Genomic DNA, 23,372 nt, shown 5'->3' with positions numbered 1-23,372 from the left:
AAAGCTTCGCCCATACGTAATTGTCCAATGCAAAACATGAACTGTTAGTTTTTGAATTTTTTTCTTCGGGGTCATAAATATAAAGAAATTTGTGCAATATTCTCCAAGTAAAAACTTTTGTGCTTGAAAATATAATGCTACTTTCAGAGATATCCACGATTGTCTCCATTATTTAGCACTGTAGTTTTATTTTTCCAGTTTTCTGAATATGAATCAAATACAGTACTTATAATACAGTAGAGAATAAACTCTGTTGATTTTTGCAAATTTTAAGCTAAATTGTGAAGCTATTATTTCAAATCAAATTTTGGAAACCGAACTCTGTGAATGCGAATCCTCAGAAAAAAAATGTGCACTTCTTCTTGAAAATGTCTTCAAAAAACAAAAAAAGTAATTTTTAGTAAATTTTAACTCAAATATGTCGGGTGACTTTGTTTCACAAATATTAATTCACCCCCTCCTCACAGACCCACTGCGAAAACCCTTCCCACTGGAAAGATTAGCCAAAGTATCGTCCCCAGTGGAAGTTATACTCTAATATTTGTCCCTGCTGAAAACAATGAGATAAGCAAATCGTCACTGCAAAATATTGGTGCTAATTTTTCCATCCCCACGGTTCTTCTGGCTAGAAAACAATGAAAATATGAAATTAATGAACAATCAGAAATAGACAATTCGCATAATTTTTTTGTCGTGAAACTTTTTTAAAAGCTCGATTCGATCATAAAGTAATTTCTTGCAAAACACAAAAATACTCCTGAACAAGTTGAGGTACCTTTATGTAGTATTGCTACACTTTGCAGGCTTGATTATTTTTGTTCTGTATTACTTCGAATAAACGCCTCCTTAATTTAAACGCACCTTTCAGAGAACGCCCCCTCAAATATACGCCTCCTTTTTCGAATAAACGCCAAATGCACCCGCTCTAGTTGCTCTAAGGAAATATAATATTAAGGAAAATAAACGTATAGATACACGATAAAATTGTATTCTTTTAGTATTCAAACTGGCGTTGACCCCTTTCTATATTGCTATATTGTCATTTTTGTATTAAACCATGCATGGTGAAAAGCAAAATATGGTTCCAATTTACACTCTTAAAGTGATTTTGGTTCTAAATTATTTCCCCTCCTAAAAATCAAAGAATTTGATAAACGCGCGGGGGGGGGGGGGGGGGTTATTTGAAGTAATAAGGTAATCTATTGAGGTTGTTTTCTGAAAGATTTATTATTAATTTCGCATAGCGAAAGTATTACGATAGGCTTTCGCGGTGGCGGCCGTGTGGAATAAAATTTAGAAAACGAAACTTTGCTTTTAATATTTTGCCAAAATATTACCCTCCAATGGCCAATTTAAACTCCTATCATATTTATTTATTTTTCATGGTATCAACCAAATTAAATGCCAGCCAAAGTTGATTGGGTTTGATTTTGTTCTATTGAGATACAATCATGGTCAAAATCTGTTGAGAATTTATCTCATTTTCCTCCTTTTTTTGAAATTTGGAGTTTTGGTGAAAAGTCGCTTTAGGGCTAATTGATAAATTTATTCGAGTATTTCAATTCGGGAGGGGTCCAAGTCGACTTCCAGGCTATATTCTGAGCCCTATTGGACTATTTTTGGATCCTTAGATCCTAAGCTCTTAAGCCTCAAAACTCAGAGTTATAACTTTACCCTTCCAACCTAATTTAGAGCGTTTCCGAATCGTTTGTGGTTATAAGATTTTGTAGGAATTTCCCTTTTTTCGCAAATATTACAACCATGATTGTAGTATTGTATCTAATGTCATTAAGCCTATAAATTACGCCATACCCATTCGTTTGTTATTCTGATTTTTTAAACAATAATGTAAAACGGAAATGTTTAAAATCTGATAGTGCCCGATTTTCGGGGAATTTTCCTCCAATTCTTTTTAGGGAAAAGAGTATTTTCTTACTATGATTGTAATTTTTCACTTTTTCTTATCTTTTTTTTGTCTAATTTTCTTTCTAAACGCCACAGTAGAGGGCATTTTGTAAAATCGCTCGACTGTTTTGTTAGAAGCACTTGTTATACATTTTTGGAAAGCTAAGGGGTAGGGGAATCGAAATTACTATGTTTCCAATTTTTTTTCGGACACTTTGGTGTGATTTTCGGAAAAATATGACGGTCATAGGCAAAAATCATAGGGTTAAAAATTAATGAAAATTTTAGCTCGAGAAAACGGAGACCTGTTGTATATTTTTGGAAAGCTCTCAAAAAATTAGGATTAGAGATATATTGCAAGTATAGGTGATTTCAGTACCTAACTCGAGATATTGAGCTTCAAAAAGCGCAAAAACTGGACAAAATAGCTGTTTCTGGGTGAAAAACACGGTTTTCAAGGGTTAATATCTCGAGTTAGGTACAGAAATCACCTATACTTGCAATTTATCTCTAATCTTAATTTTTTGAGAGCTTTCCAAAAATATACAACAGGTCTCCGTTTTCTCGAGCTAAAATTTTCATTAATTTTTAACCCTATGATTTTTGCCTGAGACCGTCATATTTGTCCGAAAATCACACCAAAATGTCCGAAAAAAATTGGAAACATAGTAATTTCGATTCCCCTACCCCTTAGCTTTCCAAAAATGTATAACAAGTGCTTCTAACAAAACAGTCAAGCGATTTCAAAAAATCGAACAAAATTCCCCCTACTACCAGAAAAACAAAGTCCAACATCAGAATTTGAGCAAGTCTTCATCAAATTTTGGGAGAACGGAACCTTGAGTATTGGTTGTTTGTTGTTTAGGAGAAAAGGGGTCTGCTTTTGGAAACCTTGGTACGTCATAAAAAGGACGTTTGGTTAATTAAGCATTTACTTTAATTACAGCACTCTGGAGAAACAAAGTGCTTTAGGAAGTAATAATTATCCTGAGCAAAAGAAAAAATGATACGAAAGTAAAACTTCGTTTGCGAGGTAACTAGGATTGCATAACAAAATTTTTACATACCGGGCATATTTCATTGGAATCTTTTTCATGGTATGGAACATGCCCAAATACCAATTGTCAGAAAAATAGAGTAGAAATTTATTTCGAGTCTAACTTCAGGTCAAAATATCTACAGAGGAAATTCACGAAGAAGAATATTTTTAGAGGAGATATTTTTATTGACTATATACTAAATGTTTTTTGTTGAAGATTTTTCTAAACCGTTAACCCTTGGACAAAGCCAATAGTTATATGCTGGATTACAATTTTGTCCTAGACCCGTGGACGGAACTCGATTTCTAAACGACGGCATGTGCCGACAAAAAATTGGCCTTCAAAATTGGACCCTTACAAAAAGTGAATTTTACCGAACGCTTCTCAACCTTACAGTGTAGTTTGATTGCATTTCTTATTTTGCTGAAGCTATCCAAAAATGAGACTGAGATGTCGACACAATTTGAAAAATAGTTCAAGATAAGTGCGAGTCAAAACTATAAAGATAATTCAGGTTTTTACTTTCAGACTTGTGATTCAGCAGTCCCTAAACCGCTAAAAGAAGAGCCTTGTAATACACTCTATTATCAAAAGTGCACCCTTACAGTGCATTTCGAGGGTCTTGAAAAACCTACCATTACGGGCGACACATGCCGTTGGTCGGACCATATGATTGCCCCCTCCCGGACTCCTTTAACACAGAATTTTCTTTTCATTTGTGGCTTGCAAATTACAACTTTTAGCCTGAAGAAAACGAAAAGCGGTGTCAATTCAATGCTAAAGACAATTTTCTCATTCAGTCCCCCACGTGCAGGTCAAGCCACACCTGTTGCTAATCACGAGACAAGAAGAAGAAAAAAACTGTTTCTAAATCTAAGTTTTTAATCAAGCACACTTCTAAATAGTCGCACATGGAGATAGAAGAAGTAATTAACAATAAACCAGCTGCGCTGGAAGGTCAGCCCAATAAGCTTAAAACGATTAGAAGGAAGTACAATCAAAAAACCTAATTCGATGTTAAAGCCAAAGAGGTTGAAAAGCTCATTTTGGTTGAACTTCAGACAAAAAAAAGTTTAACACAAAGTTGAATTTGTCCAAAGCAGACAGAGATGTGATCGATTATTTCTTAATGTCTTAAACCTGTTCTTAGACTGGGAATCCAGTCGTTTATAACGTTTTGTTGAAAGCGGGAAATTTTTATGTCGGGATATGGTTAAAATAAACGACTGGGCTAAGGTGGTTTCCGTAGCTTACGGGAGTTCCAGCAGGGCCCGCAGATTTCTGCGGGGTGAGAAAACAATCATATACAACAAAATACATAAACAAATAAAAATTTCAGCCAATGAGAATTTCTAAGTGAAAGAAAAAAAACAAACCAAAACAAACCAACAAGACCCCCTGAAAATGTTATCCAAAAACATGAAAAAAGAGAATTTTTATGAAAAGTTTGTTGTGCACAAAATATTCTAGACGGCTATATTGATGCTCCTGACAAGTTTTCTACTTCCTATTTTTTACTGAGTTAAGTCGTCTAGCATGCTAGACTAACCTGTTCTTTATTCTCTGTCTGAGAAAGTATCCGAGGCGGCCGCTTTTAAAATGTTCACTGCGGCTTTCATCACTTTTGTTCATTTTTGGCATTTTTATGTTGATTTATTTATTTTTTCTCCAGTCAAGACCGCCCCTCGTTTATAGTTGAGTGTGCATTGACCTTGACGGCCGACGGGGACGTGCCGCTGGAGTTTGAAAAGTGGACTCTGTCATTTATGAATTTTTGGCAAAATTAGGACCCTGTCAGAACAAAAAATTGAGAATTTTTCCCATTTTCGCCCTGAAAATAAAAGTAGACGAAAATTTGAAAGATTTTCTGTTTTCCATCCTGAATATTGTCCAAAATAATAAAAAATCGACCCTGTCAGATACACATCTTAAAAATTAGTAAATTTGGGAACCTGTCAGATATCTTCAGAGCCTAAAAAAGGAACCCTGACAAGCGGCACGTCCCCGTACCCAATTTTGCCTAAGGGCCTCCCCCGGGGCACGGTTAGCTGTCTAGTAATCACTTGAAAAGAATAGTCAATTGATTCAAATTGATTTAAATGGCGTGTTAAACCTAGTATAATGTGAATGAATAGGGCATTTTATATTGAGGGAGCTGCTTAGGAAATTCCATCCAGTTTCGATAACTCAATCAAAAGTTATGACGATTCTAAGTTTATGTTACGCCACACTTTGACTGACGTTCCTTTCCTTACACACAAAAACTCTCCAGACAAGAAAGCCTCAAAACCAATCATAAAAAAACTTTCTTTTACACTCTCTATTTATTTACAATGCAATAGCTTCTTTCAATTTATTGAATAAACAAAAAAAAAATCATTTTCACTTTCTTCCTTTTAATTATAGCGTTCTTTTATTATTATGTGCAAATCTTTTAATGAAGTTGTGTGTTTCTTTTCTCTTCCAAGAAAAAATATTTTTCGCGCCAAAGTTTTCCCGATAGCTTGTTTTCCGAAAATAATCCGAAAACGGAATTATAAGTTGAGTCTTAAACGAAGAAAAAAATCGTGAAAGAGATTTGAAGGGTCACCGGGGCTGACCAATTAAATATTCGTAAAAGTTACTAATTACTTAGTTTCGGCGTTTATCACAACTTGTATAAATAGGGATAAAAAATTCAAGAGTTCATCATCAAACGTTTTCAACCTTCATCAAGTGAAGTGGTTTGGCGAACAAGAAAAATCTTCAGATTACAATTTAGAACGTAAGTCGTACTGCCAGTTAGTGATTTAGTTAACCTTTCAAAACATTTAAAATGTCGGACTCCTTGTTTCAAGTAAACGCGCCTCCAAGAAAGAAGGCGTTCATTATTTAAAGAGGGGCGTTTATCGAAGAGGTGCATTAAAAAGGAGGCGTTCATTCGAAAGGGTATTTATTCGGAGTAATATGATATTTCATACATAGTAAGCCAGCGTGTTTTTTTTGCGGCCCTAATGCTAAATCCTAATCATTTTCTTTCTTTATAGAGATGTACTTGAAAGGTGTTCTGTGCCTCTTGGCACTGTATCAAGTCCAATGTTATATCAAGCATGAAGAAGGACGAGGACCGATGTACAAGCTAAGTGCTGTTAAAGACACATTCTTGGAAAGATATGGTGTCTCTTGGGATAGACCTTCATTTGGTCAAAACCTTATCGGTAGACATCGTCAATATCCTGTCAAAAGAACCCTCATCCAATTCGAAAACCTCCCAGCTAGTGTCTGCCCTGTTGGAAAGATCGAATGGGCTAAAATCTACATGCATTTCGTCGGGCGCCACCGTCCAAGTTGGCACTCATCTTCATCTTCACCTTGGCTCGACTACGAAATGAACGTTCATCGTGTGAAACGATCATGGGAAGAGAGCTATGCACGACCCCAATACCGATGTCGATCCTGCCCACAGAATGCCTGGTACGCACCATATTTGGATCTTGGTCGTGATGCAGTCAACGAGCCAGAATGTAAGAAAACCACAATCTACTCTTGGACACCAAGACCATCTTGGGTAGCTTTTGATGTGACTGGTTCAATGAAAGCTTGGGCTGAAGGTTCACCCAATTACGGAGTTTTGATCAAAGTCAAAGATGAGAAAACCGATGGTGTTGATTTGAGATTCTGGAATCGACACTACAGTGATGCAAAGCTTCGCCCATACGTAATTGTCCAATGCAAAACATGAACTGTTAGTTTTTGAATTTTTTTCTTCGGGGTCATAAATATAAAGAAATTTGTGCAATATTCTCCAAGTAAAAACTTTTGTGCTTGAAAATATAATGCTACTTTCAGAGATATCCACGATTGTCTCCATTATTTAGCACTGTAGTTTTATTTTTCCAGTTTTCTGAATATGAATCAAATACAGTACTTATAATACAGTAGAGAATAAACTCTGTTGATTTTTGCAAATTTTAAGCTAAATTGTGAAGCTATTATTTCAAATCAAATTTTGGAAACCGAACTCTGTGAATGCGAATCCTCAGAAAAAAAATGTGCACTTCTTCTTGAAAATGTCCTCAAAAAACAAAAAAAGTAATTTTTAGTAAGTTTTAACTCAAATATGTCGGGTGACTTTGTTTCACAAATATTAATTCACCCCCTCCTCACAGACTCACTGAAAACCCTTCCCACTGGAAAAATTAGCCAAAGTATCGTCCCCAGTGGAAGTTATACTCTAATATTTGTCCCTGCTGAAAACAATGAGATAAGCAAATCGTCACTGCAAAATATTGGTGCTAATTTTTCCATCCCCACCGGTTTTTTTGGCTAGAAAATAATGAAAATGTGAAATTAATGAACAATCAGAAATAGACAATTCGCATAATTTTTTTGTCGTGAAACTTTTTTAAAAGCTCGATTCGCTTAAAGTAATTTCTTGCAAAACACAAAAATACTCTCGAACAACTTGTGGTACCTTTATATAGTATTGCTACACTTTGCAGGCTTGATTTATTTAGTACGGTATTACTTCGAATAAGCGCCTCCTTCTTTTGGTCGCCCCTTTCAAATAAACGTCCCCTCCCTTCGAGTAAATGCCTCCCCTCTTGTTGCTGCCACGAAGTATCGTATTAAGGAAAACCAATTGATACACGATAAAAATTGTATTCTTTTAGTATTTGAACTGGTTTTGACCACTTTCTATATTGCTATATTGTAACTTTTGTATTAAATCACGGTGAAAGGCAAGATATGGTTCCAATTTACACTTTTAAAGTGATCTTTGTTCGTAATTATTTCCTCTCCTAAAAATCAAAGAATTTGATAAACGCCCGGGGGGGGGGGGTTATTCAAAGTAATAAGGTTGTCTATCGAGGTTGTTTTCTGAAAGATTTATTATTAATTTCGCATAGCGAAAGTATTACGAAAGGCTTTCGCGGTAGCGGCCGTGTGGAATAAAATTTAGAAAACGAAACTTTGCTTTTAATATTTTGCCAAAATATTACCCTTCAATGGCCAAATCAAACTCCTGTCATATTTATTTATATTTCATAGTATCAACCAAATTAAATGCCAGCCAAAGTTGATTGGGTTTGATTTTGTTCTATTGAGATACAATCATGGTAAAAATCTGTTGAGAATTTAGCTTATTTCCTCCTTTTTTGAAATTTGAAGTTAAGGCGAGAAAGTCGCTTTAGGGCTAATTGATAAATTTATTCGACTATTTCAATTCGAGAGGGGTCCAAGTCGACTTCCAGGCTATATTCTGAGCCCTATTGGACTATTCTTGAACTTTTGGATCCTTAGATCCTAAGCTCCCAAGTCTCAAAACTCAGAGTTGTAACCTTACCCTTCCAACCTAATTTAGAGCGCTTCCGAATCGTTTGTGGTTATAAGATTTTGTAGGAATTTCCCTTTTTTCGCAAATATTACAACCATGATTGTAGTATTGTATCTAATGTCATTAGGCCTATAAATTAAGCCATACCCATTCGTTTGTTATTCTGATCTTTTAAACAATAATGTAAAACGGAAATGTTTAAAATCTGATAGTGCCCGATTTTCGAAAAAAATTTGGGGAATTTTCCTCCAATTCTTTTCAGGGAAAAGAGCATTTTCTTACCATGATTGCCATTTTTCCCTTTTACTTATGTTTTTTTTGTCTAATTTTCTTTCTAAATGCAAGAAAAACGTCCAACCTCAGAACTTCAATAAGTTTTCATTAAATTTTGAGAGAACTGAACCTTGAGTATTGGTGGTTTGTTTTTTACAAGAAAGGGGGTACGGTTTTGGAAACCTTGGTACGTCATAAAGTGGACGTTTGGTTATTTAAGTAATTGCTTTAATTACAGCACTCTGGAGAAACCTTGCTTTAGGAAGTAATAATTATCCTGAGCAAAAGAAAAAATGATACGAAAGTAAAACTTCGTTTGCGAGGTAACTAGGATTGCATAACAAAATTTTTACATGCGGGTCATATTTCATTGGAATCTTTTTCATGGTATGGAACATGCCCAAATACCAATTGTCAGAAAAATAGAGTAGAAATTTATTTCGAGTCTAACTTCAGGTCAAAATATCTACAGGGGAAATTCACGAAAAATAATATTTTTAGAGGAGATTTTTTTATTGACTATATACTAAATGTTTTTTTTTATCGAAGATTTTCCTAAACCGTTAACCCTTGGACAAAGCCAATAGTTATATGCTGGATTACAATTTTGTCCTAGACCCGTGGACGGAACTCGATTTCTAAACGACGGCATGTGCCGACAAAAAATTGGTCTTCAAAATTGGACTCTTACAAAAAGTGAATTTTACCGAACGCTTCTCAACCTTACAGTGTAGTTTGATTGCATTTCTTATTTTGCTGAAGCTATCCAAAAACGAGACTGAGATGTCGACACAATTTGAAAAAGAGTTCAAAATAAGTGCGAGTCAAAACTATAAAGATACATCAGATTTTTACTGTCAGACTTGTGATTCAGCAGTCCCTAAACCGTCCCTTTCAGTGTATCCAGCTAAAAGAAGAGCCTTGTAATACACTCTATTATCAAAAGTGCACCCTTACAGTGCATTTCGAGGGTCTTGAAAAACCTATCATTACGGGCGACACATGCCGTTGGTCGGACCATATGATTGCCCCCTCCCGGACTCCTTTAACACAGAATTTTCTTTTCATTTGTGGCTTGCAAATTACAACTTTTAGCCTGAAGAAAACGAAAAGCGGTGCCAATTCGATGCTAAAGACAGTTTTCTCATTCAGTCCCACGTGCAGGTCAAGCCACACCTGATGCTAATCACGAGACAAGAAGAAGAAAAAAACAGTTTCTAAATCTAAGTTTTTAATCAAGCACACTTCCAAATAGTTGCACATGAAGTAATTAACAATTAAATATACGTAAAATTTACTAATTACTTAGTTTCGGCGTTTTTCACAACTTGTATAAATAGGGATCAAACATTGAAGAATTCATCATCAAACGTTTTCAACCTTCATCAAGTGAAGTTGTTTGGTGAACAAAAAAGATCTTCACATTACAATTTAGAACGTAAGTCGTACTGCCAGTTAACTTTCATTCGAAAGGGCATTTATTTAAAATTTTTCTATTTTATGAGGGGGGTTTATCGAAGAGGTGCATTAAAGAGGAGGGTGCGTTCATTCAAAGGGGTGTTTATTCGAAGGGGTGTTTATTCGAAGTAATGCGATATTTCATACATAGTAAACCAACTTGGTTTCTTGCGGCCCTAACACTATATCCTAATCATTTTCTTTCTTTATAGATGTACTTGAAAGGTGTTCTGTGCCTCTTGGCGCTGTATCAAGTCCAATGTTATATCAAGCATGAAGAAGGACGAGGACCAATGTACAAGCTAAGTGCTGTTAAAGACACATTCTTGGAAAGATATGGTGTCTCTTGGGATAGACCGTCATTTGGTCAAAACCTTATCGGTAGACATCGTCAATATCCTGTCAAAAGAACCCTCATCCAATTCGAAAACCTCCCAGCTAGTGTCTGCCCTGTTGGAAAGATCGAATGGGCTAAAATCTACATGTATTTCGTCTATCGCCACCGTCCAAGTTGGCACTCATCTTCATCTTCACCTTGGCTCGACTACGAAATCAACATTCATCGTGTGAAACGATCCTGGGAAGAGAGCTATGCCCGACCCCGATACCGATGTCGATCATGCCCACAGAATGCCTGGTACGCACCATATTTGGATCTTGGTCGTGATGCAGTCAACGAGCCAGAATGTAAGAAAACCACAATCTACTCTTGGACACCAAGACCATCTTGGGTAGCTTTTGATGTGACTGGTTCAATGAAAGCTTGGGCTGAAGGTTCACCCAATTACGGAGTTTTGATCAAAGTCAAAGATGAGGAAACCGATGGTGTTGATTTAAGATTCTGGAATCGACACTACAGTGATGCAAAGCTTCGTCCATACGTAATTGTTCAATGCAAAAAATAAACTGTTAGTTTTTGAATTTTCTTCTTTGGGGTCATAATATTAAAATAATTTTGTTCAATGTTTTCAAAGTAAAATTTGTTGTGTTTGAAAATATAATTTTTCTTTGGGAACTATCCATGATTTACTCCATTTTTTCCCGATCAGCAGAAAGTGGAGCAAGTTCTATGATTAATAATACAGTAGAGAAGAAACTTTCGCCAAAGTTAATTCAAATTTTTGACAGCGAACTCGCGAAAGTTAGTTCCCACAAAACCTGTTTTTCCTTACTTTAATTTAGTCTTGAAAATTTCTTCAAGAAGTATAAAAAGAAAAATATAGTAAGCTTTTACTTGTAAAAGGTCAAGTGGCATTAGTTTCACAATATCATTTGGAAACAACTCTCAAGGGAATTACACTAAAAGTGATGAATAGGTTTCAACAAAAGTAGCAAAAAATAGTACACACTGAAAGCGCACGGATTTGAAGCCTGGTTAACGATATTTAAAATCAGTTCCAAATCGTTCTGAAAAGAATTCCTGAGCTGGGATGAGAATTTTCACCTTGATTTTCACAGGGGTAAGGACAGTGGAGATAATACACAGATTTCATATAAGTGGTTTGTTGCTACGGTTACGGTTCCGTGTGAAAATGTCTTGAAAATTTCGATCAAAATTTTCCTGTTAGTAGGGGGAAATTTGTAAAATCGCTCGATATTTCAAAGCACTTGTTATACATTTTTGGAAAGCTAAAGGGTAGGGGAATCAAAATAACTTGGCTACCAATTTTTTTTCGGATTCTTTAGTGTGATTTTCGGACAAATATTGCGGTCTCAGGCAAAAATATAGGGTCAAAGATTTATGATAATTTTAGCTTTAGAAAATAGAGACCTGTTTTTCATTTTTGGAAAGCTCTCAAAAAATTAAGATTAGAGATATATTGCGAGTATAGGTGATTTCAGTACCTAACTCGAGATATTGAGCTCCAAAAAGCGCAAAAACTGGACAAAACAGCTGATTCTGGCTGAAAAAGCACTGTTCATCCATATGTTATTCTACAATGCAAAAAGTAACCGCAGTGACTAGACTGGTACGAGAACTTTTTTCTTTTTGAATTAAAGATTGAAAACGTTTGTTGATGGAAGCTTGATTTTCAGTCCCTATTTATAGAGGGGCAACAAATTCCAAAACTAATTTTCATTGCCTGAGTATGTTTAAAGTGATTAAGGACGCTATCGCTCTGATAATTAGTGGTAATCTTAGAAACTGTTTCTCTTTCTGCAATTTTCCTTGGTATTTAAAAAATCGATACTTGATTGCAGATAAATACCCATAGTTATTTGTGGTTTTTGCAAACAAGTTGTTTGATAATTTTAATTTCCTCTTTTTACACGTTTTTTATAAGAGCAAACTATATAAGAGAATAAGGTTTCGATGGCAAAAATATTATATGAGGCTTTGTGGACTCTAAAATATCCAATTTCTTAGGAAAATGAATGAAAAATTTTCAGTTTATAACTCAAAAAGTGGTAGAAGCCACATCTAGTGGCTTCAAAAATTTTGGATGTTTTTATAAATTTTGGATGTTTTTATAAATTTTGAGTCTTAACCTCTCTTTTTATATAATAAACCAGCCAAGAATGGAAGGTCAGCCACAATGCTTATGTTGCTAGATAATTATAGGGTTTTCAACGTAAAATGATTATAAACAAACAATAATTAACTAGACAAGATAGGCTAAATTTAGCATCTGGAGAAACTCTCTGGTACATTTCATGTTTAGATGAACAAAGCTGTCCCGAGAATCTAACTTATTTCTACCAACAATCGAAATTCTTATTTTTTCAGTTTACCAGACCTTTTTATGTCCGGTATTTCGGTATTTGGGAAAAACTGTACGGTATTTTGGTATTCAAAACATCTGAAGTTTGTTCGGTTTGTTCGATATTTACTTTATAGACTACGGTATTTCGGCAAGATTCGACTCTATCTTCCTAGACTGTTTTTCATTGAATAAACCTCAAAAAATATCTGTTTTCAAAATTAGAGGACTCAAATAAAATGGTTCAGCCTTGTTTCTGTTGCCATTCTAATATCAGAAGAAAGGAACATGGTTTTACCCATAATGAGCTTGCTCTGTCTGTGACATTATATTCATATAAATTTTATCTTGCATCTTGGAACAACTAAATTCTGTCTCAAAAATATGTTGACACTTTACTTTTTTAACAATTTTTCAGCATTTATTAATGCTAGAACCTTGCTCATTTCAAATCTGTGTTCAGTTATTGTATTGAATAATAAGTCACAGTCCTTTGAAGAAGGTCTAAAATAACCGACAATGGTAAAAAACAGCAAAAATTACCAACTTCACAGAACACCTCATCAATCACAAACTTTTGCAACTTTATGGTATCAGCAACTCATTTTTCTTTTCATCTCTTCTTTAAAACTTTCTATACTCAAAAATCAACTCAATCTCACATTTTTTTAACTCTGTCTCAGGAATCAGGCCTAAAATGCTTCAATAGACGCCTGTGACGGTATTTTGAGTTTATTTTGTCCGATATTACGGTATTTGAGAAAAAAATTGTCGGTATTTCGGTATTGCAGGCCCCTTGAAACACACCCCACCATGCTTAAGTCTGCTTTAAAATTATGTGGATAATTTAAATTGCCGATCATTTTGGTATTGTAGGCCCCTTGAAACACCCCCATGCTTAAGTCTGTTTTAAAATTATGTGGATAATTCAAATTGCCGATCATTTTGGTATTGTAGGCCCCTTGAAACACCCCCCAATGCTTAAGTCTGTTTTGAAATTATGTGGATAATTTAAATTGCCGATCATTTTGGTATTGCAGGCCCCTTGAAACACCCCCCATGCTTAAGTTTGTTTTAAAATTATGTGGATAATTCAAATTGCCGATCATTTTGGTATTGTAGGCCCCCTTGAAACACCCCCCCATGCTTAAGTCTGTTTTAAAATTATGTGGATAATTCAAATTGCCGATCATTTTGGTATTGTAGGCCCCCTTGAACACCCCCCATGCTAAAGTCTGTTTTAAAATTATGTGGATAATTCAAATTGCCGATCATTTTGGTATTGTAGGCCGCCTTGAAACACCCCCCATGCTTAAGTCTGCTTTAAAATTATGTGGATAATTTAAATTGCCGATCATTTTGGTATTGCAGGCCCCTTGAAACACCCCCCGTGCTTAAGTCTGTTTTAAAATTATGTGGATAATTCAAATTGCCGATCATTTTGGTATTGCAGGCCCCTTGAAACACCCCCATGCTTAAGTCTGTTTTAAAATTATGTGGATAATTCAAATTGCCGGTCATTTTGGTATTGTAGGCCCCCTTGAACACCCCCCCATGCTTAAGTCTGTTTTAAAATTATGTGGATAATTCAAATTGCCGATCATTTTGGTATTGCAGGCCCCTTGAAACACCCCCATGCTTAAGTCTGTTTTAAAATTATGTGGATAATTCAAATTGCCGATCATTTTGGTATTGTAGGCCCCCTTGAACACCCCCCATGCTTAAGTCTGTTTTAAAATTATGTGGATAATTCAAATTGCCGATCATTTTGGTATTGCAGGCCCCTTGAAACACCCCCCATGCTTAAGTCTGCTTTAAAATTATGTGGATAATTCAAATTGCCGATCATTTTGGTATTGTAGGCCCCCTTGAACACCCCCATGCTTAAGTCTGTTTTAAAATTATGTGGATAATTTAAATTGCCGATCATTTTGGTATTGCAGGCCCCTTGAAACACCCCCATGCTTAAGTTTGCTTTAAAATTATGTGGAAAATTTACTTTTTTATCAATGTCTTCTCTTTTTTTAATACTTATGAAAGATACTTTGAATCCTTCTCTTCTTCTCTTGCGTAATTTTACCTTTGCTGTTTTCAATTTTTTTCTCATAACATCCAGCAGGTCAATTAGACTGAATTAGAACCGCATTTTTCGATATGGAATTATCTCATCGTTTAACTAATAAACTGTTTTATTGGTCAGCCTAAGCTGAGCATTCAAATAGGTAAAATTTTCTTCCGCCATAAGACGGCAAAAAAAAAATCCGATTTTCCGATCTCACTTTGATTTCTAAACTTTCTTCCGATCGGGTTAACTTTTTGGGTACTTTTAGCGTGCGTTGTTTTTACAGATCATAATGTAGTTTCAAGATGGCGGCTCAAGCGATAGTCAGATGTGATAAGTCAGTGATGTACCAAAGTATTTCCAGTGTAAATCTGTTGCAAGCTTCAATTTCTGTCATTTATTTTTTTAACTCGGCAAATCAAACACATGATTTTCATCAAGGGGATTCTTTTTCTACATCCTTTGAAGGTTTAAAGCCGTTTGCTCAAGTTTTTGTTTATGTTGAATTTTCTGATACTTTTTATTGTTGCTTTTTAATAGTTTTTGCAATAAAAACATATTTTTCTTGTTTGCCTCTAGGGGGATTGATGGTGTTATAATGTTATTGGAATTTGATAAAGTTTACAAAAGTACAGCTACTGTATAAATTTGATATAAAGTCTGGATGCAATCGTGCTTTTTCGGACTTGGACGTGTTTGTGATAAAGGCGAATCGCAAAAAACTGTTTGGTTCCCGTCATTTCTACTTTAAAAAGTGGGAGTCGTTCGGCCAGTCAGTCGAAAATATTTTTATGTTAAGAAGCAGCTATACATCTTGTTGAAAGGGAATTCGTGTGGACTGATCCGAATTTTAAAATTGAGAAACTGTGGATAAACTGGTGTTTTCGGTTTACTCTCCATTAGCATGCGGCTCTCTACTTCGATTTGAAAACTTTTAAACACAGAGCGTACATAGGTCGACAGTGGAAATCCAGCAAAGCAGCGGAAAGGCTTTCCGACTCTCCAGCTCTACCTGCTGACCGTAAATCAGATGACGGGAACCAAATGATGACATCACATCTCCTATTATTGGACTTGCAAAATTATGACAATTGGTCTTTGGAATTTGATCATTTATATTAATATTAATATATACAGTTCTTGTTGAAATTGATCAAACTATTTTTCACGCAGTTCCGGACGCAGATTGTGTTTTTCTAACCTTTTCTAACCTTGGCGCACATTTTGACTGAATGATGGAATGGAATGAATGGCGATAACAGTTTATAGATATCTCTTATCAGACTTGCAGAAAGCGGGCTGCCGTCAAGTTGCACAACATGCACACTCTCGTCACAACTTGCACAGCCATAACAAACAGATCAAGCTGGTCTTCATTTAACATTGTTTTAAAGTTTAAAAAACACTGCCAGTGCTTGGCACAGAAGAGAGGACTCCCAGTTGAAATTAATTGCTACACCGCTGCCCTGTTGAATTTATTTATTATGGTTGTGTGTTTATTCCGCCAAGGCGGTAAATCAATCGCCCAAATTCATAGACCAATCAAAAGCGAGTTTAAAGCAAAACGGGGGAAAAATGAGCTTCCCCGCATAGTTATGAATTTTAATTTTTGCTTTCGATTATCATTTGCGACCAGCAAAGTCTTCAAGATGGTTGTGTGCATGTTGTGTAACTTGACGGTACTAAACTACCAAATTTATTTACCCAGACTGGAGGGGCCATCCATATAGTACGTACACAGTGAAGGGGGGAGAGGGGGTTTAGCAAAAGCGTACATCTATTGTTTAAACAAAGTCATTTCTATTGTTCTCTGTGTACAAGGGGGGAGGGGGTGTCGAATATTTGGAAAATCTTTGCGTACGTACTATATGGACAATGCTAAAGAGAAGTATACTTTGAGCTTCTCGTGGGGGGGGGGGTTGGAGGAGCTCTCAGGCTTCTTTTACATAATTTTAAATCAAGTTATCAAATTTTTCTACATTTTGTACATTATTCAACATATTTAGTCTGGTCTGTTTCAGTGCATCTCTTACATCTGTTAACCCACTTATTAAAGCTATCTAGCTAAGCTCTATTGGCTGACCTTCCAGCCTCGGCTGGTTTATTTTCATTTAATTAAGTCTTGACGTTTTAATGGAGGTCTCATTTAACTTTTTTCTCTGCACTGCAAGATAGTCGGATTTCAAAGGCCTAATTTCGGGTCTTACGTACGGTCGTTTTTAATAGCGCTCCGCAACACATACGTCATAATTATTACTTTTCACTTTTTTTCGTCATTTGTACGAGTTGCAATCCCACAATTCAATGCGGTTCAATTAAAGATACGTGCAAGTTGTTATATATCTTTTGTCAAATGATGCAATTAACGTGCAAAAGAGATTAACGCAAAGGTTGATGGGATTGGAACTCCTACAAACACATCGAGAGTAATGATTATGTCAAAAATAAAATCTATATTTAGATTCAGCGAGGTGCGCTATTGAGTGCTCCCCCGGGCTAAAATTAAAACACATTGGGAAAGATCACCGCTACTTCTGATTCTTCAGACCGTTGAAAAGATTTTTCCCCTAAGCAATTTCCGGTCAAATTTTCGGAAAATGTAACCCTTTACTCTTAGGTTCCAAATAAACGGGGGGGTTCGAATAAACGGGTGGGGGGTTGGAAAACTTTCAAAATTTTAATAAACAGGGGGGCCTAATTGCTGGGGGGCTGGAAATTGTAATTACGAAAACCCAAAACTAAGGTAAATATAGGCTAAAATCAGGCTATTTAGAGCAGAATAAGGGACCTTCTCTTTGAAAGTTGAAAAAAAATGAAAATTAATAAACGGGGGGGGGCGGGGTCCTAATAAGGTCCGGGGGGTTGGAAAATTTTCGAAAAGTTACCAAGCCCCCCCCCCTAGCTGTTTATATGGAACCTAAGAGTAAAGATAGAGGAAACTGTGATATTATTAGACCCTTCTCAAAGAGGTTTTTTAATAGAAATATTTTTGACTTGTTAGGAGAGTTGCTCTTTCTATTTAAAAATACCAGGTGCTCATTTCGTTTAAATACCCTCAACCTCTGGGTTAGACATCAAGCAAATATTTTTTATCATGTGAAAATTTTTACTCTTACTTTTAGATAACACGGCATCGAGTAACTTGGAGTTGGTACATAATGCTCGAGATCCGCGAAGTCTCCATTCACTGTATGGTGTATTGAATCATACCAAAACACCAGGCGGAGGTCAGGCACAATCATTTTCTTAACATTCTTCTCTGATTCTCAAAAAACTCTATCGGGTTCACTGTGACGGCTTGAACAAAATATTGATGTCTACCGTTCTTTATCTGATAGAATCTTGAAATCTATGGCTGTATTTTCTTGTGTGTGCGGAATTTCAGCATCTCATTCTCAATTTTTCTGTCAAATTCACTTTTAAAAAATCGTCAATTTTACATTTTCTCGAGCGATGCAGCAGCATTTTCTACGATTGACCTTAGCATCCCAATATTCATCTAGGACATAGGCGGTTTCATACCATTTTGAATTTATCAGAGGAAGAGATTTGTAATGGTAATTACTTTATCAATTAAAGAGTGTTGCACTCCCTCGCATGTTTCCGACGTACTTGCTCTACAGGGTGTCCCTAATTAAAGTATCGAGTCGAAACACAACTATGAGTAGAAAGTTTTATGTGCGTGTTCACAAAATTGTATTTTAAGCTCTCCCTCTTTTTTCTTTGTCATTACGATTAATTTATACGTTGTAACTACCTTTTGTAATAAGCCTGTGTGGTGGAGAACATTCTTATATTTTAGCGATAACACACACAAACTTTTCCACTCAATCGCATATTCAAACTCGATACTTTAATTAGGGACACCCTGTATTGTCTTAAATCGGTTAGTGCAGGACGAAAATTTATAATTATCGGCCTGAGCTCTGAACATTAAATTCTCCCATAATTTTTTGGTTCAAACAACTACCTTTATTTGTTCTGGTTTTTGGACCTACCTGGAGGTCCTATAAATTAACCTTTGTCCGTCCGTCCGTCTGTCCGTTCGTCCGTCTGTTACCTGCTTTTCTCGAGATTGGCTCATTAGTTTTTTCTGATTTTTGGCACAATGATGCAAAATGGTAATGCTCAAAATGTGACGGAGCCCGATTTTCGAAAAAAATTCATTTCCGGCCGGAAATGCCTGAAATATGCCGGAAAAACCGGTTTTTTGACATTTTCTCAAGATTGCATCATTAGTTTTTTCTGATTTTTTGCACAAAGATGCGTATTAGCAATGCCCAAAACTTGGCCGAGTCCGATTTATGAGAAAAAATCTTTTCCGGTGGAAAATGCCGAAAATATGCCAGAAATCGCCGTTTTTGAAGATTTTCATCAGACTTTTTCCTTATATTTAGTTGTTTTTCCACACAAAAACATTATTAATAACAATGCACACCTTCAAGCATGGTTCAATTGTCTACATAATTGATTTTTGTAGCTGGAACTTTCTAAAAATCGCCGGAATAGCCGATTTTCGCCGGAAAAACGGTATTTCTTGAATTTCTCGAGCTGTACTTTATATTCTTTTATGAAACTTTGCATTTGATGTAAAATGACAATGACTAAAAAGCGACGGAGCCCGATTTTCGAAAAACTTATTTTTCGGCCGAAAATGCCGGAAAAACCAGTTTTTTTACATTTTCTCGAATTTTCATTTTTAGTTTTTTTCTGATTTTTTGCAGAAAGATGCGTATTGGAAATGCTCAAAACATGACCAGAACTTTCTATTTATTTTTTCCCTACAACCCTTCCCTCTCTCCCCCATCAACAATCAATGATGAATTTATTGCGTTATGCATTTTTGCTAAACGCTATATTTTCTGACTGATTTTTTTCTCCTCGCATTGCTATCTAACTTTCATCATCAGGTAGGTCCATTCAGCATCTAGCTTGTTATTCTTAACTTTATTTCAATTTTCAGGTCGTCTTCTGCGCTCAAACATACTTCAACCCCCATGCGGTAAGTTTATTTTTCATTTATCTGGCACCCAGATACAGAAATTTTCATCCGACACGCTAAAGCTCTAAAGGTCGAAAAAAAAAATCAATATCTGAAAGTTTTACATTACGGAATTTTGCGAGACTGCGTCAAGGATTTGCAGCGGGAGGTCTGGTAATCCAGCCCTCGTTTTCGGGGATTGGCGGGTCCAACCGAAATATTTATATGTTTATGCGCAAAGGCCGACTATCATTCCTCTCCGATGGGAAATTGACCCGCTCCGTTAGAGCTTTAGCGTGGGCGGCTGCTAATCCGCCATCGGAACATCAAACAAATTCTTCATATGAAAACTCATGTCAAGGTATTATCTAAATATTGATTGGCATTCATCCAAAGTATTTAACGTTTGAGTTTGAACGATTCTTTTTTATTTTTCCAGACATTTCTACCATTACACAACGTTATGACTGTATCACCGAGCTAACTGAAAAAGAAGGACTTTTTCGGAACCTACAGACAGGTAAATTTTAGATTCTTTCTTGTATGTATTTCTGTATTTCGTCGCGAAATGTTGCAAATACAATAATTTTCATAGATTTTACATCAAAATGGGATAATAACTTTCGCGGCGATTAAATTTCGCGGTTGAGTTCACCCGAACTTTTATAGAACTTAAGGCTTGTCATACTCAGTGCCGTTACCAATCTGGTAATTTAGGAGTAGCCCGTCGAATTTGAGCTTAGTCGACGTGTCAGTTCTCATGTTATCTCTTAAATTTCTTTAATACGGAACTTTTTAAAATTTTCTTTACAGTTTTGTCACGGTTTTTGGATGTCGATCAATTAATCTCATGTCTCGTCCAAATACCTAAGAAAAAAGATCTGAGAGTGTTCGAAAAGAAAATTGCTGATTCCATCTCCTTGAAACACGTCATTGAACTAATACCAACACTCCAAGAAGCCTTGAAAGATTCAGAAAATGGATTGTTTAAGGCATATTATCAGGTTCGACTTTGGGTTAATATCATTTCCAAATAACTAACTTCAAGTCAGTCAAATTAAATTATTGACTTTTTGATCAGTAGATTGATATCCCTATCGTTCGTCAAATGAAGGGATGGTAAAAATGGAAAAATATGCGCGGAGTTTAACAGCCATATGTATAGCAATATACGGAAAAATTAGCGGCGGTAGAGTTTGGAAAGACCGTCAAACTCTACCAGTTGTAAACTATTTTCGGCAAAAAAAAAACTTTCGCGAATTTTCTTCAGATTTGGGCCTTTTTCTTAGATAGTGGTTTGTTGTCCCCTTTCAACTAGTTCGGCAATGTCCCTTTTCAGTTTACGAAACCCCTTGTTTCTGCTCTTCTGTTTGGAATCAATATATTTTGATTTTTTCAATTTTTTTAAGTCACTTTCAGATCCACGATATGAGAATATTCTCGAAGAAATAGGAACAGTGATTCACGATGAGACGCATTACCATAAAGGAACATTGAATATGAGAACACAAAAATTGTTCTCAGTTAAGGTACACGTTTTTTTATACGAACAAACTATATAAGAACGTAAGAATTCGATGGCCCAAATGTTAAGAACAAGTTAAGAACATTTTTTAAGGAAAATGGACAAAATTGCTCAAAAATGGTGAAAATAAGAACATGTTACGAACATTTTTAGGCTTAAAACTCAAACGATCAAAAACTTTGGGTGTTCTTATAAATTGTTTAATTTCAATATTTATTTCTGTTGGTTTATTTTCACCTGAGCTGTACTTATATCACGAGATATCATATATAAAACATACTTGATAGAGCTACTCTGTTCTTCCCAAGCCAGTGCGATCGAAGCAAAATAATCTTAGTAGACCATAGTAGTATTTGTTCAATCCCAAACAAAAAACCTGCATGACGAGAAGCAAGGAGTCAATAGAATGGACTCAATCGATCACTCAATCGATAGTCTGCTTCTTAGAGATGGCATTTCTAATTTTGCATATAAGATATCTGTGACTTACATGGATACAGTGACACTTCTTATTCTCTTTATTTTGAAAAATTTTGAAAAATATTTCCGTGATTGGAAGATAATCCAATTTTTCAGAATTTCAGTTTAGCACATGGACATTCGTGTTCATTCCAAGTTGCATAACTTTTCATGAGATTATTCAATTTTTTGATATTAGTTTTTGCTTCTTTTATTTTTCAGCCTAATGTGAATGGTGAGTTATTTGATTTTAATTTTCGTTGAATTTCAGCTTATGATAGGATAATTATATGAAAAATTATAAAGTTAATTCGCTTAAGAGCGCTCTGATTATAGATTTGCTTACCATTTTCAACGACTGCTTCAATTCTAACATATTCTGTACTGTGAAGAAATCAAAGTGCTCTGAATGATCTTTTCAACGGTATATAATTTGTTATATTTTGAGAATTATTTGGAAAATGGCGAGCAAAACAAATTTTATAGTGCACACTTAACACGACTTTAGGGGGGGGGTTCAGGGGGTACCCGACTCCGCAATTCAGTCAATTTTTTCTCCAATTTCCGTCAAGCCGTCTTAAATTGAACCAAAATTCCGTCACCGAAAATTCCTTTGAAATTCAATATTTTTGTCGAAAATTCCGCAAATTTGGAATATCTTTTACCAATTTCGAAATTCCGCAATTTTTTTTGCTAAATTCCTTTTTTCCGCACTAAAGTTGTCTAATTTTCCGTCTCCGTCAGAGAACCCAATTTCCGTAATTCCGTCTAAATTTTCGCCAAATTCCGCCACTCCGTCCGAAAAAAGGGGCCGATTCCGCTCCTCCGCCAAACGTGAACCCCCCCCCCTTTAGGTATCTTTTCCTTTGAAGCCTTCGAGAGTTTTATAGAAGAGCTAAAAAATTACGCCAGCCGAACTTTTGTGAAATTAAAAATTAAAATTAAATTTTAAATGGAGTAGGTTCGCACATCCACTTTCCAATTTTGTCATTGTTGATTGTACATGGATTATTTTGTCATTGTTGATTGTATGTGGATTATTTTGTCATTGTTGATTGTACATGGATTATTTTAAAATCGAAAAGCTCTCATCTCCTTATCAAACATTTGGATTTTTGACAATTATTCTTTGAACAGGTTTATTGGATGTAGCAAGGCGCTCCCATTGTGAAGTCATCGATGACATTACTGGTAAATAAAATTTTTTCCGGTGTAAAATGAATATTTTTTCAAACATATTATATTTGTCTTTTCTTTCATATGGAAAATTTTAAATGATTTTTCTTTCCCAAAGAACTGATGCTCTTCCTCCTCGTTATAAAGAAGCTTCTTTGATTGGTTAAAATCATCTTGTCGCAAAATCTGTTTAATATCATACTCAATATTATAGCTTTGGAATAAGACCTTAAAGCTGTGTCCCTACTCCAATGACTTAAAAGGATTATCAGATGATTTTTGATATTTGGCTTAAAGAATTAGGGTCCTAAGAAACAGCTCCAAAGTTTTTGACCCAATCATTCTCCAAAGCTGAGATATTCGACTTTGAATTTTCAAATTTTTATTTGAAAACAATAGAAATTCAACGTAAAGACTGTGAAAAGACTCATTTTAAGAGATTTTAAAGACAAATATCTCAGCTTTGGAAAATGA

General features: G+C 35.6%; 3 protein-coding genes across 3 annotated transcripts in view; all 3 read left to right on the top strand.

Annotated features, from left to right (window-relative positions):
- LOC136798233 (mutS protein homolog 4-like) overlaps window positions 1-23,372 on the top strand; it is a 49,379-nt gene that overhangs the window by 16,685 nt on the left and 9,322 nt on the right. The window contains exons 10-16 of the mRNA XM_067054810.1: window positions 17,880-17,984; window positions 19,721-19,759; window positions 20,178-20,258; window positions 20,552-20,742; window positions 21,148-21,267; window positions 21,945-21,957; window positions 22,860-22,913. Coding sequence (XP_066910911.1) covers window positions 17,880-17,984; window positions 19,721-19,759; window positions 20,178-20,258; window positions 20,552-20,742; window positions 21,148-21,267; window positions 21,945-21,957; window positions 22,860-22,913 — 603 coding nt within the window. The remainder of the gene's footprint in view (window positions 1-17,879; window positions 17,985-19,720; window positions 19,760-20,177; window positions 20,259-20,551; window positions 20,743-21,147; window positions 21,268-21,944; window positions 21,958-22,859; window positions 22,914-23,372) is intronic.
- LOC136798220 (uncharacterized) lies at window positions 5,661-6,746 on the top strand. The gene is made up of 2 exons (XM_067054799.1): window positions 5,661-5,709; window positions 5,974-6,746. The coding sequence occupies exon 2, from the start codon at window positions 5,974-5,976 to the stop codon at window positions 6,664-6,666; it is 693 nt and encodes a 230-aa protein (XP_066910900.1). The 5' UTR covers window positions 5,661-5,709; the 3' UTR covers window positions 6,667-6,746.
- LOC136798219 (uncharacterized) lies at window positions 9,913-10,958 on the top strand. The gene is made up of 2 exons (XM_067054798.1): window positions 9,913-9,973; window positions 10,206-10,958. Exon 2 carries the CDS (start codon window positions 10,206-10,208, stop codon window positions 10,896-10,898), a length of 693 nt encoding a protein of 230 aa, XP_066910899.1. The 5' UTR covers window positions 9,913-9,973; the 3' UTR covers window positions 10,899-10,958.

This window comes from Clytia hemisphaerica, unplaced genomic scaffold (assembly GCF_902728285.1).
Source record: "Clytia hemisphaerica strain Z4C2 unplaced genomic scaffold, Clytia hemisphaerica genome assembly, whole genome shotgun sequence".
In the NCBI taxonomy this organism is placed as follows: Eukaryota; Metazoa; Cnidaria; class Hydrozoa; order Leptothecata; family Clytiidae; genus Clytia; species Clytia hemisphaerica.
This window is presented reverse-complemented; position numbering and strand designations above follow the sequence as displayed.

What these genes read in the sequence shown, in the direction of transcription:
- LOC136798220 (XM_067054799.1), top strand. Translation starts at nt 5,974, where the DNA reads ATGTACTTGAAAGGTGTTCTGTGCCTCTTGGCACTGTATCAAGTCCAA.
- LOC136798219 (XM_067054798.1), top strand. Translation starts at nt 10,206, where the DNA reads ATGTACTTGAAAGGTGTTCTGTGCCTCTTGGCGCTGTATCAAGTCCAA.